At 37.8% G+C, this 18981-nt stretch overlaps 1 protein-coding gene across 37 annotated transcripts in view; it reads left to right on the plus strand.

Moving 5' to 3' along the window:
* Positions 1-18981, plus strand: part of SLMAP (sarcolemma associated protein) — a 181898-nt gene that overhangs the window by 72193 nt on the left and 90724 nt on the right. For 21 of the 37 annotated variants that reach the window (XM_064367241.1, XM_012462777.3, XM_064367249.1 and 18 more), the window contains 2 exons: positions 374-521; positions 17501-17573. In XM_064367241.1, the coding sequence (XP_064223311.1) occupies positions 374-521; positions 17501-17573 (221 nt within the window). Of the gene's footprint in view, positions 1-373; positions 528-17500; positions 17574-18981 lie in introns of all 37 variants that reach the window. The other 16 variants (XM_021672398.2, XM_012462788.3, XM_021672397.2 and 13 more) reach the window with 1 other exon arrangement.

The following is an 18981-nucleotide window of genomic DNA, read 5'->3' on the forward strand; positions in this document are numbered from 1 at the left end:
TTTTCCCTTTTTGGCTGTTACGAATAATGCTAATATTTGTGTAGAAGTTTTTGTGGGGACATACGTTTTTAGTTCTCTTGGATATATACTTAGGAGTGCAATTGCTGAGTCGTATACTAACTTTATGTTTAACATTTTGAGGACCTGAGAAACACTTTTCCAAAGAGGTTATACCACTTTGCATAGCTGAATTTTAAATCACCTAGTTTTAGGATTCTACTTTCATACATGTTAAAGGCGTACCTTAGCTGAAATGAGTGGTTTGAATTAATAAGGGAAAAATTCACCTGCAGTAGTTGGCAAAGGTGGAAGCACTTTTTAAAAAAATATATTTCGAATTATTAATATTTGGCCTTTTTTTTTGTTGTTGCAGTTTTATCTTCAAGACACTAAAAGTAGTAATGGTACTTTTATAAATAGCCAGAGATTGAGTCGAGGCTCTGAAGAAAGTCCACCATGTGAAATTCTTTCCGGTGACATTATCCAGTTTGGGGTAGACGTGACAGAGAATACACGGAAAGGTACGGGTATGGATCACTTTTTTTATTACTTATCTTTTAGAGGTTATTTAATTTTTTATTCTGTTACTTGACATTACAAAACTTTACATGCTTATGAAAGCAATTTAAATACAGCACTATATGCAGTGAAAAGTTAAAAGTCTTATACTTTCCCTATTGCTCTTCTAAAATTTTAAATTCTGAGGTGTTAATTAGTAATTTATATTCTTCATCACAGTTAGGAAGCAATTGACTGCAATGACAACATACCCAATCTGGACAAGCTTAAACCACAGGATATTTGTTATTGATAATGAGACTTAATGAGAGATCTGGAGGCAGATAGGTTCATTTGTTTAGCTGACTCAGTGATATCATCAGGGACCCAGGGTCTTACTGTCTCAGTTTCTCATGCTTTTACTTGTTGCTTCATGGTCATAAGATGATGGCTGCAAGCCCCAGGCATCATTTTCCTTACACCAGTATCCTAAGCAAGGAGGATGAGGCAGGGACAAAAAGACCTTCTTGTGTGGCAGTCTTTTATGTTGAAAGAACAATCTTTTGCAGAATCCAGCCAGCAAATTTCTCTTTAGGTCTCACTGGCCACATGGGTAGGTTACATACATAGTTAACTGCAGCTACAAAGAAGTTTGGTAAAGTTACTTAATATAGTGAAGGGGAGCAAGAAGATCTGTGATTGACATAAATCAATTTTTATTTATTCCTTCAGGTTGTGTGTGTATTGTTACCCCAAACAAAAATTAGAGTTCTCTTAGCAAGAAAGAAGATGGAAAGGCAGTAGAGGTAGGCAGCTAATAGCAGCTATCACAAGTATAAAATAAAATTTAATGTCTCACAATTTTTGAAACTGAATGTTCTTTAGCTAAATAAATGTTGATTGATCTTTGTTTTTACAATTCAGAAGCTTCCTGCCTCTGCCTAGTTCACTGTCTACTTTATGCCCACTAAATTGTATAGCTAAATCATAAAACTAAATGGATAGAAACCATAAGTGTTTAGTTCCATTTTATTAGTTTAATTTGGACAATGCAACCATTTGGTAAGTTTCCCTTTCATTTGTCTGAACATACTCTGATCTGGTGATACTGGCTAGAGTCACCAGACTCACATTTTGCATAGTAGAAGTGGTGATGGTGGTGATGATGATGATAATGCTGATGATGCTGGTGTGTGTGTGTGTTCACGTGCATATTTATGCATATACTTTCAGTGGTATTGCAACAGCAGTATGATTTTTAATTTTTTTTTTTTTTCTGGCCTCCTCAGAAAGTTAGGTTTTTTTTTTTTGTTTTTGTTTTCTGAGATGGAGTCTCGATCTGTCGCCCAGGCTGGAGTGTAGTGGTGCAAACTTGGCTCACGGCAACCTCCGCCTCCCGGGTTCAAGTGATTCTCCTGCCTCAGCCTCCCTAGTAGTTGGGACTACAGGTATGCACCACCATGCCCAGCTAATTTTTTGTATTTTTAGTAGAAATGAGGTTTCACCGTCTTAGCCAGGATGGTCTTGATCCCCTGACTTCGTGATCTGCCTGTCTGCCTTGGCCTCCCAAAGTGCTGGGATTACAGGCATGAGCCACCCTGGCCAGAAAGTTAGGTTTTGATATTTGAATTTGGGTAGGGCCAACATCTTAGGAATTTCCATTTACAATTGTAAAGCAAAAAAGAAAGGTTTGTATTTTAGTGCAAAATATTGACACTCCTTACTAAGAGAATTCAACTTATATAGGACTATACTGGGAACAGCTACAATAGACACTCCTAAATCTGTTATTGCCATATCACACCTCCAAGTCATTTAGCAAACTGAGCTCATTAACCCATAGAGAAGAAGAGAATTTGATTACATTATCTTTATCTCCAAGGAATGTTTGTCTTTTGGCTTGCATTTCCCAAAGAGAATTATTAGGTGTTGATTGATAAAAAGGAAGAAGTAATGAAAAATACATTTAAAGAATACTTAGTTAAGATAAGTAGGACTTCTTAGAGCCTTTAATATGCTAACAAATATGAAGATTTCCAAGGAGGTGGCCATTATTGAATGCAACTCTTTCCAAACTCCTTTCCACTCTTCTTTCCCATCTATCTATGAGGAATACTCTTTAGAAAATGCTATATATAGAAACCTAATAAGATGACCCTGAGATTCAAGGTTCTTAGTATAATCTTATTTTAGTAACATTAGATTTTTACAGTCTTCTGTGAAATTTTACCTATCTTTTATGCCAACATTAAGGAGATTAGATTTAAAAAGACTTTCATCATTTAAAATGTTGTTTCTTTTGATACTTACTGGCTTAAAAAAGTTGATTTCTGTTAAGCATGGGCTCTTGGGATACAGCTGTGTGACCAGTTGAGTACTACCTATTTAAGGATATACCAGAAAAAAAATACAGATTTTTGTTCTATGCTAAACAGTGCTTTGATAAGCTTTTGTATTACTTGGAGAATTCTCCTGAAATTATGCAACACTACTAGAAAACCGTTGGATCAAAGAAGAAATATCAAAAGGGAAATTTCACACTATATTATAAAGAGAGGAGACTTTTATGCCAAAATACAGTAAGTAGATAAAAGTAATCTTAAATTACATTTGTGTTAGAGAAGAAAGACAATTAAGAAATCTGACACTAATCAGAAGAAATTAGAAAAAGAACAAATAAGAGAAGCTGAAGAGGAAAAATAAAAAGCAGAAATTAATGAAACAGTAACAAAAAATTTTACAAGGGATAAAGAAAACCCAGATGCTGGCTTTTTTATTAATAAAAAGAAAACAAACTGTGAACAAGGTAATTAATAAATCATGTTGCATTAAGTTGAAAATACTAGCAAAAATATACAAGGTGAGAAATGAGAAAGGAGAAATAAAACACAAATATAGGATATACTAAAATAATTCTAAGAGAATCTTATATAGCTACCTATGGCAAAGAGAAAAGAAAAAAATAGAGTAAACTGATGTTTTCCTAGCATAATTATCCCAAGAAGTGGAAAAATTTGAATAATCGATTTTTTAAAAAAAGAGACTAAAAAGTTATTAAAGATTCACCATTGAAAAGAAACCAGAAACAGAGGGATTTACAGATAAATTTGATCTTATTTTAAAAAACAGATAAACCTTATGTTATTTAAGTAATTCCAAACATAAAGCTGGAAAGCTCTCAGAATCCTTTAAAGAACCTATGATATCATTAATGTGAAAATCTGATAAAGATATAGATACAAAAAAGAAAACTATAATTAATTTTATTTATAACAATAAATGAAAAGTTTCAATTAAGATACTAGGCCAGGACTTGACACAGTGGCTTATGCCTATAATCCTAGCACTTTGGGAATCTGAGGTAGACAGATTGCTTGAGCCCAGTAGGTTGAATCCAGCCTGGGCAACATGGTGAAACCCCATCTCTACCAAAAATGCAAGAATCAGCTGGGTATGGTGGCACACTCCTATAGTCCCAGCTACTCGGGAGACTGGGGTTGGAGGATGGCTTGAGCCTGGGAGGCAGAGGTTGTAGTGAGCCATGACCACACCACTGCATCCTAGCCTGAGCAACAGAACCAGACCTTGTCTTTAAAAAAAAAAAAAAAGCTATTAGGTCAGACATAGTGGCTCACACCTGTAATTCCAGCACTTTGGGAGGCTGAAGTGGAAGGATCCCTTGAGCCCAGGAGTTCAAACCAGCCTGGGCAACATAGGGAGACCCTGTCTCTACCCCCAACTTGCCCCCTAATTTTTTTAAATTAGCTGTGGGCATGGTGGCATGCACTTGTCTCATCTACTCCAGAGGCTGAGGTGGGAGGATCACTTCACTTGAACCCAGGAAGTTGAGGCTGCAGTGAGCCCTGATTGTGCCATTGTCTCAAAAAAACCAACAAAAATATTAGTAAATTAAATTCAGAAATAAAACTAGTATAAACAACAAAGTAGGGTTTATTCCAGAAATGCCAAGATGATTCAATATCATCAGGCAATCTATCAACATAATCCACAAACTAAAGTAGGAAGACCATGTAAAGTAGGAAACCATAGTTGTGTCACTGAATAACCAGAGATGTTGAAAAGGCATTTGTTCAAATTTAGGAGTTACCCCTAGTAAAAACTCTAAATAAACAGGATGAAAAGAAAACTAAGTAAAATAAAAATGTTAAGTAAAATAGAATAAAAATAACAAAATACTATACAGCTTTGAAAATATATGGACTAGATTTACATATATAAATGAAGGTAAATTTTAAACCTTATCTCAAGCAAATTATGGAAGGATTTGTATGCGTTTTTTTTTTTTTTTTTTTTTTTTTGAGATGGAGTCTTGCTTTGTCTCCCAGGCTGGAGTACAGTGGCATGATCTTGGCTCACGGCAACCTCCGCCTCCCAGGTTCAAGCAATTCTCCTGTCTCAGCCTCCCTAGTAGCTGGGACTACAGGTGCCCGCCACCATACCTGGCTAATTTTTGTATTATTAGTAGAGACGGGATTTCACCATATTGGTCAGGCTGGTCTCAAACTCCTGACCTCTGGTGACCCACCCACCTTGGCTTCCCAAAGTGCTGGGATTACAGGCATGAGCCACTACACCCAGCCTATATGGTGCTTTTGAATATATTTATAATAAAGTACATTCGTATACATGTGAATGATAAATAGTTTGTGAGGATTTATGAAAGGATGTTTTTTGGCATCAGTGTGTATCATACTAAAAACAATGGAAGCATAATTTTAAAACTCCCCATTTTATAGGTATTAAAAAGAATAAATTAGAATTATGTGAATTGCAGGGATTTCTATAGGATATATTGTTGAGTAAAAATAGAATCAATTGTTTTAAATAATTTCATTATTTAAAATACTCACCAATCTCTATAAATATATATATATTAGAAATATATTATATCTAGGTCTTTAATGTGAGTCATCTAGGAATGTGGGTGGGAGGGAGGAAGGAATAGAGGAGAAAAGGGAGCCAAATTAAAAGGGAGAGGTTACTAGAAATGTAATTAAAAAATCACCTAGTATGTAGGATTTTTTATTAGTTTATGTATTTATATAAACTAATTTATATATATGTAAAAAATTTCAGAAAAAAATAATATGTAAGATACTGGGTTTATGTATCAGGATTTTGTTAAAAAGGTAACATGAGCCTAATGCCACTGAACATAGTTCATATTAGTGTCACTTATATTCTTAGCAATTTAAAACAATGTTTTAAAAATTTTTTTTAACTTACAAAGGTGGGCCTCACTGTGTTACCCAGGCTGGTCTTGAACTCCTGGCCTCAAGCAATCCTTCTGCCTCAGCCTCCCAAAGTAGTGGGATTAAAGGCTTGAGCCATTGGACCCTACCAACAATCTAATTTTGATGTTTGACTTTCCTTGTATATGGCTTTAAAGAGAAAACTCAATGGTCAGCATATACACATAAGCTGCTCTATATTTATAAAATACTATTGTAAACAAAGAGCTGACATTCTAATAGATTTTTTGAACGAAAGGAAGGAAGGAAGTGAGAAAGCCAAGGTTTAGCAACCTAACCACTGGCCACTCCTCTTTTTCTGGATCCACAAACTGCTCGAACAATGAGTTTTCTGGGTCACACATTATTATGGTAATCCTCTGTTGGAAAGCTTGGGGCCAGTTAGTTCTATGAACATATGTAACTTCAGTCAGCCTATAACTTCAGGTCTTCGTCACCAATATCTTTTCCTTAGTTAAGCCCCTATGAACAAAGGGCCTATTAAGAAAAAGTCAATGGTATATCTTCCTTTGGCTTTGTGCTCCAACTGCACTGAATTAGTTTTACTCCCCATAATAGACCTGGCCTTCAGGCCCTTGCACATGCTGTTTCCTATGCCTAGAAACCTTTCTTGATCCTCAGGGCTGGACGAGGTGCCCACTCCATGCCCCTGTTGTACCCTGCATTCATCCCTTTTATGTGTTTACCTCCCTCACTAAATTGTAAGCTGTGAAAGAGTAGGAAGTGTGTCTGTCTTCATTGTAGAATCTCCACACACAACCTGGAACATATTGGTTGAATAAATTTTAAAATGTCCCATGAATCTTCATCCATCATTTTTTTTTGTTTTGATACAGAGTTTTGCTCTTGTTGCCCAAGCTGGGAGTGCAATGGTGTGATCTCCGCTCACTGCAACCTCCACCTCCCGGGTTCAAGCGATTCTCCTGCCTCAGCCTTCTGAGTAGCTGGGATTACAGGTGCACACCACTACACCTGGCTAATTTTTGTATTTTTAGGAGAGACAGGGTTTCACCATGTTGGCCAGGCTGGTCTTGAACTCCTGACCACAGGTGACCCGCCCGCCTCAACCTCCCAAAGTGCTGGAATTACAAGCATGAGCCGCCACGCCTGGACCATCCATCATTTTACCAAAGTGTTTCTACCACCTTATCTCAAGATATTTACAAACTTCCTCCTAATTTCCAGAGGCTCAACATGAGAATTGGGAATCAGCAATCATCTTGTTTGTTACCTACTACCCCTCCTTAACCTGTCTTTAATTTTTTCATTCTGTAAAATGGGAATCATAATCCTACTAACTACTTCAAAGGATTATGGTACAATGTTGAATGTTTACAATGTGTCACAATGTTCAATGTCAACATTGAAAGCTTATATATGGAGCTCGGTTCAAGACCAGATACTATTACTATTACTAAGCTCTTGCTAACCATTTGTATAGTCTTTGTTTGCATTAAATTTGTCCCTTTTTCTCAGTAGCTTTAGCCCTAGGCTCCTTTATCTCTCCTTTGGAGCTCATCATTGGCCATTTCAAAGGTACTCTCACCAACTTCACTTTTCCAGCTGCTGGGGAAAATCACAAAGTTGATTCAGCACAGACTGTGCCAAATTCATCGGGTTAACTAAGGGAATCTTCCTGATGGCATGGCAGTCTTCTTTTGTTCATTTTCAAAATGGATTCTCAACCCAGGCTACGCATCGGAATTATCTGCAGAGCTTTATAAAACTGCAGATGCTTGGGTTCTACCCTTTAGTCCTAAGAAGGAAAATTGCTAGCTAGGTATGGGGCCTGTGATTCAGATTTAAGAACCCTGCTCAGTTATGCTCCTAGCAGCAACTGTTTTATATGCCTTCCCTGGTCCCTAAATCCCAAGTTTCCCTTCTAGCTTTATCTGCTGTTAATCCATTCCTACTAATTCTATACCTGTATTTTCAGCTACTTCTGGTTATTCCCTCTTGAATGTTCTGCTGTTGCCTTATAAATACTCTGTACAAAGCTTAATTCTCCTTCAAACTGTTTTGCTGACTTCCCAACTTCTTTTATTGCTCCATCATTTTCCCAAACCCTCTAGCTCAGAATCTTGGTGTATTTTCTGAATCCTATGTCTTCTTTACCTCTAATAGTCTTATATGTAGACCATTTATCTCCTTTTCTTGTTATTTCCTGTTTTTTCCTGTTGCTACTCTACAGTAGTTCTGTCTACTCCAGTAAAATACATCATACTGGCCATCATACTCTGCCAACCCACTGCCTCCAGAATATTATTCTTTTTTTTTTTTCGACAGTCTCGCTCTGTCTCTCAGGCTAAAGTGTAGTGGGGTGATCTTGGCTCACTACAACCTCTGCTTCCCAGGTTGAAGTCATTCTCCTGCCTCAGCCTCCCAAGTAACTGGGATTGCAGGCATGCGTCACCATGCCCAGCTAATTTTTGTATTTTTAGTAGAGTTGGGGTTTCACCATGTTGGCCAGGCTGATCTCAAACCCCTTTCAAGTGATCATCCTGCCTCGGCCTCCCAAAGTGCTGGGATTACCAGCATGAACCACCGTGCCTGGCCAGAATGTTCTTCTATTACAACTTTATTTCATTTTCCTGCTTTTAGAAACCTTAATGCTTATACATTGAGGCCCTCAAAAATGTAGTCTCAGTTTAACCTTTTGATTTTATTTCCCACTACTCATCTTAATATATGTTAAACTGGATTATTTAGAGGTAAGATAGTATACAGAAAATATTCCTTTGAATCCTTGCTCTACTACTTACCAGATATGGGCTATCAAGCAAGTTACTTTAACTTCTTTGACCTTAGTTGCCTCATCTGTAAAATAGAACATAGTAATGACTATTTATATGGTTTATCGTAAGTAGTTAACGTATGTAGTTTTATTAGCATGGGGGCCTGGCACCCAAAGGACCTTGCAATGTAGGATCTTTACATTCTATTTGCTCCAGTTGTCTTCCTTACCTATGCATTCTCTTGCTTCCTTTTCTTTTTCTGTTTTTTTGTTCATACCATTCTCTCTGCTTGCCCTTCCATTTCCAGCTTTAGAATCCTATTCTTTTTTTAAAAAAATTTGAAACTTTTTTCATAAAGTCTTCTCCTGCCCTTGCCTATTCCAAGTTCCCATAGTAGTGTTTTGTACCTCTTGTAGCATTTGTGGCTTTTTTTTTTTTTTGCCCTTTGTTGTTATGTTAGGTATTTTTGGTTTGTTTTCCCTACATTGAAATCTCTTCAAAAATAAGGACCTTGTCATAATCATCTTGGTTTTCCCCAGAATTCTCAGCATACTGCTTTGTACCCAGCAGGTTCTCAGTCAGTAATTATTGAACAAACAGGTAGAAGCAGAATACCACTACTTCTCATGGGAGAGACAAAAAATAAGGCAGTGAGCAATATTATTGCATAGTATGCTAGAGAAGTAAAGTAGTCAGTGAATCTCCGTAACCAGAGAAAGGATTTCTCTCACCAAATAAGTAGATAGACCCCTTGGAGAAATAGCTGACTCTGAGTGTAGGGCAATAAATGTAAAAACTGGGCTTAGAAGATTTTGTCATGCCTAAAAGCAATGAAGCTAACTCAGGCTGGCATTCTGTCAAAAGAACTCCTGGGAGTTAATGTGAATGAGTCCTCATGGGTCAAAGATGAACAACTTGAACATCAAATAATAATAATGACAGCAGTGGATTAAAATATATGAAATACTCAAATCTATGTGCTTATATTAAAAAATAAAAGTTTTTTTAAAAAAGATTTGATTCCATTTGGAAAAATTTAGGAAACCAGTTTGTCATTCTGAAAACAGGTAAATAAAGAAAAAAAAGTATCCTGCCTTTCCTGTTATAATTATACCTGAGGTGAATAAATAGTTGAAGAGGGAAAGTTTTTTGATAACTGAACTACAACTCACAAATGAAGACAGAATGATATAGAATATCAATTTTTAAAAGATTAGAATTAAGAATACTTGTATATTCAGCTAACTTTCCTGCCTCTTTTCTGACTTAAAAAAAACCCATAAGAATTAAAAGCTTTATGAAGCAAAAAATTAGGGATTGAAAGTTCTTGCAGGAGAGAGATCCAAGATGGTCGATTAGCAGCAGCTCAGGATTGCAGCTCCCAGTGCAAGCACAGAAAGTGAGTGGACGCCACACTCCCAGACGAATTTTCGTTGCCCACGGACCAGGAGATTCCCAGCGGAGGAGCCCCACGAGTCGCCAGCGTGACTCTTTTGGCCGGCGCAGCTGTTTTGCTGGTGCTCCGGCGAGGTGGTTCTCGATGTGGAGTATACGGGACTGGGTGCCCTTTTAGTTGGCGTGTGGAGCTCTGGGAAGGCAGAGTCGCCCATTCAGCTGATTGAAAAGGGGATTGGAACAGGGAGCCAGACCAGGAGATTCCCGGGCAAAAAAACGCCACGAATCTCAACGCCACTGTTTCAGCCAGCGCAGTGGGTCACAGCAAGGGAAATTACACAGATTCTGGTGCCCTTTTAACAGGTGACTGGAACACCTGGGAGAGAATCGACCGTTCAACTAAAAAAAAAAAGGCTCTGAGACAGGGAGCCAGGTGATTAGGCTCAGCGGGTCCCACCCCCACAAAAATACAGCAATTGGAAATGCTGAGGATTGAGAGTTTCACAGCAAGCACAGCTGAACCCGGAAAGGTCCAGTTCTGTGGGGGAGGGATGTCCACTGAAGGAAAACTAAGAAACAGAAAAAACTTCATCACTGACAAGCTGGACGTCCACTCAGAGACCCAACCTGAAAGTCAGCAATTACAAAGATGACAGGTGGATAAATCCACAAAGATGGGCAGAAACCAGTGCAAAAAGGCTGAAAACACCCGAAATCAGAATGCCTCTCCTCCTACAGGGGATCACAGCTCCTCATCAGCAAGGGAACAAGGCCTGATGGAGAATGAATGTGATGAATTGACAGAATCAGGCTTCGGAAGGTGGATAATAAGAAACTTCTGTGAGCTAAAATAACATGTTCTAACCCAATGCAAAGAAACTAAGAACCTTGAAAAAAGGTTTGATGAAATGCTAACGAAAATAGACAATTTAAAGAGGAATATAAGTGAATTAACGGAGCTGAGAAACACAATACGAGAACTTCACGAAGTATGCACAAGTTTTAACAGTCGAATTGATCAAGCAGAAGAAAGGATATCAGAGGTCGAAGACCAACTCAATGAAATAAAATGAGAAGACAAGATTAGAGAAAAAAGGATAAAAAGGAATGAGCAAAGTCTCCAAGAAATATGGGACTATGTGAAAAGACCTAATTTACGTTTGATAGGTGTACCTGAATGTGACGAAGAGAATGAATCCAAGCTGGAAAATATTCTTCAGGATATTATCCAGGAAAACTTTCCCAACCTAGCAAGACAGGACAATACTCAACTCCAGGTAATACAGAGAACATCACAAAGATATTCCTCAAGAAGAGCAACCCCAAGGCACATAATCGTTAGATTTACCAAGGTTGAAATGAAGGAGAAAATACTAAAGGCAGCCAGAGAGAAAGGTCAGGTTACCCACAAAGGGAAGCCTATCAGATTCACAGCAGATCTCTCAGCAGAAACCCTACAAGCCAGAAGAGAGTGGGGGCCGATATTCAACATCCTTAAAGAAAAGAATTTTCAACCCAGAATTTCGTATCCAGCCAAACTAAGTTTCATAAGTGAAGGAAAAATAAAATTCTTTGTGAACAAGCAAGTACTCAGAGATTTCATCACCACCAGGCCTGCTTTACAAGAGCTTCTGAAAGAAGCGCTACACATAGAAAGGAACAACCAGTATCAGCTATTCCAAAAGGTAAAGAGCATCACCATAATGAAGAACCTACATCAATTAATGGGCAAAACAGCCAGCTAGCATTAAATGGCAGTATTAAACTCACATATATCAATATTAATCCTAAATTTAAATGGACTAAATGCCCCAATCAAAAGACACAGACATGCAAATTGGATAAAAAGCCAAAACCCATCGGTATGCTGCATCCAGACCCATCTCACATGCAAGGATACACAAAGACTCAAAACAAAGGGATGGAGGAAGATTTACCAACCAAATGGAGAGCAAAAAAAAAAAAAAAAAAAAGAAAGCAGGAGTTGCAATTCTCGTCTCTGATAAAATAGACTTTAAAGCGACAAAGAAGGACATTACATAATGGTAAAAGGATCAATGCAACAAGAAGAGCTAACGATCCTAAATATATATGCACCCAATACAGGAGCACCCAGATACATAAGGCAAGTTCTTAGTGACTTACAAAGAGACTTAGACTCCCACACAATAATAGTGGGAGACTTAAACACCACATTGTCAATATTAGACAGATCAACAAGATAGAAAATTAACCTCACGCCTGTAATTCCAGCACCACGCCTGTAATTCCAGCACTTTGGGAGGCCGAGGCGGGTGGATCACGAGGTCAAGAGATTGAGACCATCCTAGTCAACATGGTGAAACCCCGTCTCTACTAAAAATACAAAAAATTAGCTGGGCATGGTGGCGCGTGCCTGTAATCCCAGCTACTCAGGAGGCTGAGGCAGGAGAATTGCCTGAACCCAGGAGGCGGAGGTTGTGGTGAGCCGAGATCGTACCATTGCACTCCAGCCTGGGTAACAAGAGCAAAACTCCGTCTCAAAAAAAAAAAGAAAAAGAAAATTAACAAGGATATCCAGGACTTGAACTCAGACCTGGAACAAGTAAACTTAATAAACATTTACAGAACTCTCTACCCCAAACCCACAAAACATACATTCTTCTCAGTATCACATCACACTTATTCTAAAAGTGACCACATAATTGGAAGTAAATCACTCCTCAGCAGTTGCATAGCATTTCATAGGTTTAAATGAAATATTGGTTGGCTGCTTGTTATTTTCCTCCCTTATTCCTTCCTGTCTCCATTGTTAAGCACAATTATTGGCATAAAAGAGGTTTTTAATACCCATTTTTAGACTGCATTCTAGCCTGGACAATAGAGCAAGATTCCCGTTCTCTCCCTCTTTCTCTTCCTCTTTCTTTTTTTCTTTCTTTCTCTTTCTTTCTTTCTTCTCTTTCTTTTTCTTTCTTTCTTTCTTTTTTCTCTTTCTAAAAAAAAAAGTTCTTGCAACTGTTTTGCAGTGGTGTCCCTTATCTGAAATGCTTGGACAAGAAATGTTTCGAATTTTTTTTGGATTTTAGAATATTTGTATATACCTAATGGGGGCTGGGTGACGCATGTCTAAACAAATCATTAATGTTATACACATAGCCTGAAGGTAATTTTATACATTTTGAAATAATTTTGTGCATGAAACAAAGTTTTGGCTACTACCTGTAACATATCTGGTGTGGAATTTTCTACTTGTTGGCGCTCATAAAATTTCAAATTTGGGCACATTTCAGATTTTGGATTTTTGGATGAGGGACACTCAACTTATACCTTAGATGGCAACCAAAAAGCAATTAAAGCAAATAATCTCCAAATGTAGAAATGTTAACACCTCTTCTTTAGGCTTTGGTTATGATATTTCTTGGGTTTTTTATGGTTTTATTTGTTGTTCTTCCTGTTGCTGCCAATCATTTCAAGAGATCTTTCAAACTACTCTTAAGTGTACAGTAGTACTGACCTTCCTACTCATTGTAAGAATGGAGATAGAACCAAACTATACCATACCTTAAAACTTTCAGTCTCCCAGTCCAGAGCCTCAAACAGGTTTTAAACTTACCAGAATGAACCTGGGTCCTTTAAGTGGTGTTTGTGTGAATTATAGAGGAATATAGGCTCATGTGGCTCATGTGTGTAATTGCAGCACTTTGGGAGGCTGAGGCAGGTGGATCACTTGAGATCAGGAGTTCAAGACCAACCTGGCCAACATGGTGAAACCATGTCTCTACAGAAATACAAAAAATTAGTCCAGCGTCGTGGCAAGCTCCTGTAGTCCCAGCTACTCAGGAGGTGGAAGTTGCAGTAAACCGAGATCGCACAACTACTGCACTCCAACCTGGGTGACAGAGCAAGACTCGATCTCAAAAACAAACAAACAAAAAGATTATAGAGGAAAAATAAAACAGACAAATGGCAGTCAGCTTGTGTAGTCTTAACTCTGATTTTTAATAGTCTCATACTTAGAGCAGGTAATTGTGGATTGTTCTTCTACCTTGCTTACTTGATTCAGACACACCTGATTTTCATGTTTTAACATTTCTGAAATTTACATGTGGCTTGTAATACATGTATGCATTTAATGGGGCAATGTTCCCAGGGTCCCCTGTCATCCCTGAGAAGCTGTTTAAATTGTGTGTTTTACAATCATCTTCGAATCTTGGAATATGATAATAAATAATCTTCCTGGATGATTTTTTTGCAAAATATGTCTTAAAAGTGTTTCATAGAATTCTTTAGGGCAGAATTTTCCAAAGTATTTTCTTTATAATATTAATTCCTACATAAGTGTTTCTATAAAGGTGGAAGTGGGAGGCTTGTAAGTTTGGAAAATGCATCTTGCTTTCAGAGCTTCATGAAAGACAAAAACTCTTTAGGCTCCTAGAAAGCCCATGGTTTAAAAAACAAACAACTCTTTAAATCTCTTTAAAATTAAAGATTTCCCAAAGTCATCAGACCCTCAGATCCTTTTCTGTAACACTTGCTAGCATTTTGGGAAATGCTGCTACATATAGTTGATTAATATGAGTGTTAGAACAAAACAGTTTCATCAGGTTGCTTTAATTACTTGCCTGTTGCAAATCAAAAAGATAACATGTCTATGCATGTGTATATCTAGTTGTCATAAGAATCACTTCAAAGACGTGGTTGACTGGACTAGGTTGTCAACCTAGTCAGCTTTGTCAGACATGGGTTGTTTTTGTTTTCTAAACTGCCTTCAACTGTGCAGCAACTCTGTACTGCCCAGTCAGTAGTAGCCCTGTTATCTCTTAGATTTGTGCATCAGCTCATTTGCTGAACTTCAGTGTAACATGTCTGAACAACAGAATTACTGATGTAGTATATATTAGTAATATATACTACAGAATTACTGATATAGTATATCACAGGTTGTCACCTCTGGCAATAGTTTTATTCTATAACTTGTTCTACCTATATTTCTTTTTAAAAAACAACTTTATTACCAAATTAAAGTGTAGGTATTGCTGGATCTTCATGTTGTGTTGTGCTCCTGTATTTATTATAGGCTATTCATAGTGAATCTCTTGGGGAGCCATCCCCTAGAAATTCATTTATCATAAGAGAGATAAATCTGTCTCTTCTGTCTTTTGCCTGGAAAGTTAGGTGGTTCCTACAAATAGAGATGAACCCTAATGTCTTAAAGTAAGAAACATCTTTGCACAGGAGTAATGGGAGCTACAAAATACTAAGCAGACTTGTTCCTCAACATCTTCAGTAAAATGCTTTCTGTACCAGATGACTCTGCTGAGTATACAGGTTTTTAAATTGAGAAGCAGATAATCCTTACTGCCCTCAAAGAGTTGAATCTAATTGGTGAGACAGCAGTTTCTGTAAATGATAAATATTCATAATGCAATGTGTTTAATGGTTTAAGAAATAGATACAGGAGGCTCTGGGGATATCTTACTCAGATTGAGCTTTGGTGAAGGAATTAGAAAATCTGAGCCTGGAGACTTAAGTAGCACATGGTCATGCAGGCAAGAGGATAAAAACATTGCTTACAGAAGGGACAGACTGTGTAAAAAGCATGGGGCTGTGAAAGGTAAAGTGCTTGGAGATTGCAGGTAGCTTGGCTTAGGATATCTGTGGTAACAGGATAGAGAATGAGGTCAGACAAGAATGAAGGAGGCCATGGTTATTGTGCTAGGCAGAGTTTAGAAGATTGCCAATAGATGGTTCTGTTTTTTTATTGTTGTTTGTTTTTCTTTTTGAGACAGGGTCTTGCCCAGGCTGGAGTGCTGTAGCGTGATCATGAGTCACTGCAACCTTGAACTCCTGGGCTCAAGCCATCCCCTGACCTTAGCCCCCAAGTAGCTGGGTACAGGTGTGCACCACCCCCACCCAACTAATTAAAAAAAATTTTTTTGTAGACACAGGGTCTTGCTGTGTTGCCCAAGCTGCGTTCAAGTGATCCTCCCACCTCAGTCTCCCAAAGTACGGGGATTACAGGTGTGAGCCACTGTGCCCTGCCAAATTGATGCTTCTTGATCTGTGTTAGCACTTTTTATATAATCAATTAGTAAAGAAAATCAATATTGAATACATGGTCTTAAATTCCTTAATTTTAACGTGCATTTCCAGATGACATTCGTATTCATGTTTATAATATCTTGATGATTCGTGAGTGTGATCAGTTAATAAGTTACCCCCAAATGCATTAGCCCTGTTCTTTTTTTTTTCTTGGGATGGAATCTCGCTCTGTCACCCAGACTGGAGTACAGTGGCATGATCTCAGCTTACTGCAACTTCTACATCCCAGGTTCAAGCAATTCTGCCTGCCTCAGCCTCCTGAGTAGCTGGGATTACAGGCACCCGCCACCACACCTGGCTAATTTTTTTGTTTTTTTCTGGGACAGACTCTCGCTCTGTTGCCCAAGCTGGAGTGGGCTGGAGTACAGTGGCATGATCTTATCTCATGGCAACCTCCGCCTCTGCGGCTTAATCTCCCACCTCAGCCTTCCAAGTAGCTGGGATTACAGGCACCCACCACCATGCCCGGCTAATTTTTGTTTTTGTTTTTTTTTTTTTTTTTTTTGAGACGGAGTTTCGCTCTTGATACCCAGGCTGGAGTGCAATGGCGTGATCTCGGCTCACCGCAACCTCCGCCTCCTGGGTTCAGGCAATTCTCCTGCCTCAGCCTCCTGAGTAGCTGGGATTACAGGCACGCGCCACCATGCCCAGCTAATTTTTTGTATTAGTAGAGACGGGGTTTCACCATGTTGACCAGGATGGTCTCGATCTCTTGACCTCGTGATCCACCCGCCTCGGCCTCCCAAAGTGCTGGGATTACAGGCTTGAGCCACCGCGCCCGGCCAATTTTTGTATTTTTAATAGAGACAGGGTTTCACCATGTTGGTCAGGCTGGTTTCAAACTCCTGACCTCAGGTGATCTGCCCGCCTCAGCCTTCCCAAGTGCTAGAATTAGAGGTGTGAGCCACCGTGCCTTGCTTAATTTTTGCATTTTAAGTAGAGAGGTTCTGCCATGTTGTCAAGGGTGGTCTCCAACTCCTGACCTCAGGTGATCTGCCTGCCTCGGCCTACCAAAACGCTGGGATTACAGGCGTTAGCAATCATGCCCGGCCTAAGTTTTTTATTTTTAGTAGAGGGGTTTTAGTTTTGTTGGCCAGGGTGGTCTCGAACTCCTGACCTCAGGTGATCCACCCACCCCAGCCTCCTATAGTACTGAAATTACAGGCGTGAGCCACCATGCCTGGTCATCATTAGCTCTATTATTAAAATTCAGTTTTGTTCAAGTGTAATTTACTTATAATACCAGTTTTACATGTACAGTTCAGTGAGTTTTGACGCATATATAGTCTCATAACCACCACTCCTCTAATCATTATGTAGTGTATTTTCATCAGTCTGTATTAGTCTTTAATTAGAGCTTAGTGAAATAAAAAATTCTTTGATTTCTGGAAAATGTAATATTTCACTAATAATGTATTAGTGAAATAAATAATTATTTGAATCCTGGAAAATGAGAGGTATGAAGTTTTATATTTTTAAACAATTATTATATCCATGTTATTTGTTTGTTTCAACCAGTTACCCATGGGTGTATTGTTTCCACAATAAAACTTTTTCTACCGGATGGTATGGAAGCCCGGCTCCGCTCAGAGTGAGTATAATTCAGTACTGTGAAGTTTTTGGATTAATTCCCTTGGTTAATAATATTCTAGATGACGGCATACTGCTAATACATGCTTCAGGATTATTTAAGTAATGTTAGAAAATTGATTAGTACTTTTTGGAATATAATACACTTAAGTTTAAATTGTTTTAGTTGCAATTCTAGTAAATAATAATGAATCAGAGGCAAAGGATTATTTTGTTTCCAAATTTAATTTATATTTTGATGGATTTTTTTTTTTACAATGTTTCAAGTCTATAAGTTATTGGTAAGTGGTAGCTTCATTCCTTTTTATTTTCGTTTACTATAGGACTTCTTAAACTGTGATCACGTCTGGTATTAATGCCAGTGTCACAATCTCACAATCTTACAAGACCTTGAAGATATAAATATAGTTAGCAGCTTATTTTGGTGGGAGTTTTTTGAAGATTTTTTCCAATGTCATGTTTAGTTTTTGTATGAAGCAGTGTAAAAATCATTTAGAGGCAGATACTTGAAAGGGAAAAATTAACCATAAAATATAAATTTTAAAAGCATACATAAGTACATTTCGATCTTGGGCTTTTTAGAGATTATTATTATGAAGTGTTGAAGGGAGTTGAGCAATCTTTAAACTTCAACATTTTTTATTTGGGGGGAAGCCTTGAATATGGTAGAAGCTTGTTTTTATACCCAACATAGTATTTTCCTGTCTTTTAAAAACAGGCAATGATCAGAGGGTAGGAGGTTAAGAGAAGTAATAAATTGAAGGAAAAGTAGAGCATTGAATAGGAAATCGAGAAGGAAAGATTAAGCGGAGGCAGGCCCTCTCATTACTGTATTAGTCTGTGCCTTCATTAGAATCATTTATTTTATGCTTGTTAGAAGCCCCTTACTTTTGTTTGTTTGTTTACCTTTAAGGGTACCTGAAGCAAAATAGCAGAGATTTTAAAACATTTTAATTCATTTTTCTTTTTCCTTTTTTTTTTTTGGTACTTGGCATATGAAGTAATATTTTAAATTTAAAACTTTAATCTATTTTCTATTTTCAACTACAGCTTAATTATTAAAATAAACCTTAGGACGTTTAATATAACTTAGCTTTTAAGATCAAGAGTTAAGGTTTTATAAGTGAGTAACTTAATCAACTAATGATATATTGCTTCCTAAAGACTTTCATGTTTGTATTTGATAACGAGATTTTTCTTCCATGAAGTTGAAAACTTTGAACAGTTACATAAGGAATCATCTGTGTTCTCAGGGTCCATCTAGTAGAACTTGTGAATTTTTTCAAAGTTGGTTGCAATGTATCATGTCTCTATCCTTCTTGTTTCTCTAATTCTTTTCATCTTTGCCCATTTCCTTCTCATTGTTTGACTTTTCTTATATAAATATTAGTATCACTTAAATTTTTGCT

Source organism: Aotus nancymaae, unplaced genomic scaffold (assembly GCF_030222135.1).
Source record: "Aotus nancymaae isolate 86718 unplaced genomic scaffold, 86718_ANA_hifiasm-v0.15.2.pri h1tg000067l, whole genome shotgun sequence".
In the NCBI taxonomy this organism is placed as follows: Eukaryota; Metazoa; Chordata; class Mammalia; order Primates; family Aotidae; genus Aotus; species Aotus nancymaae.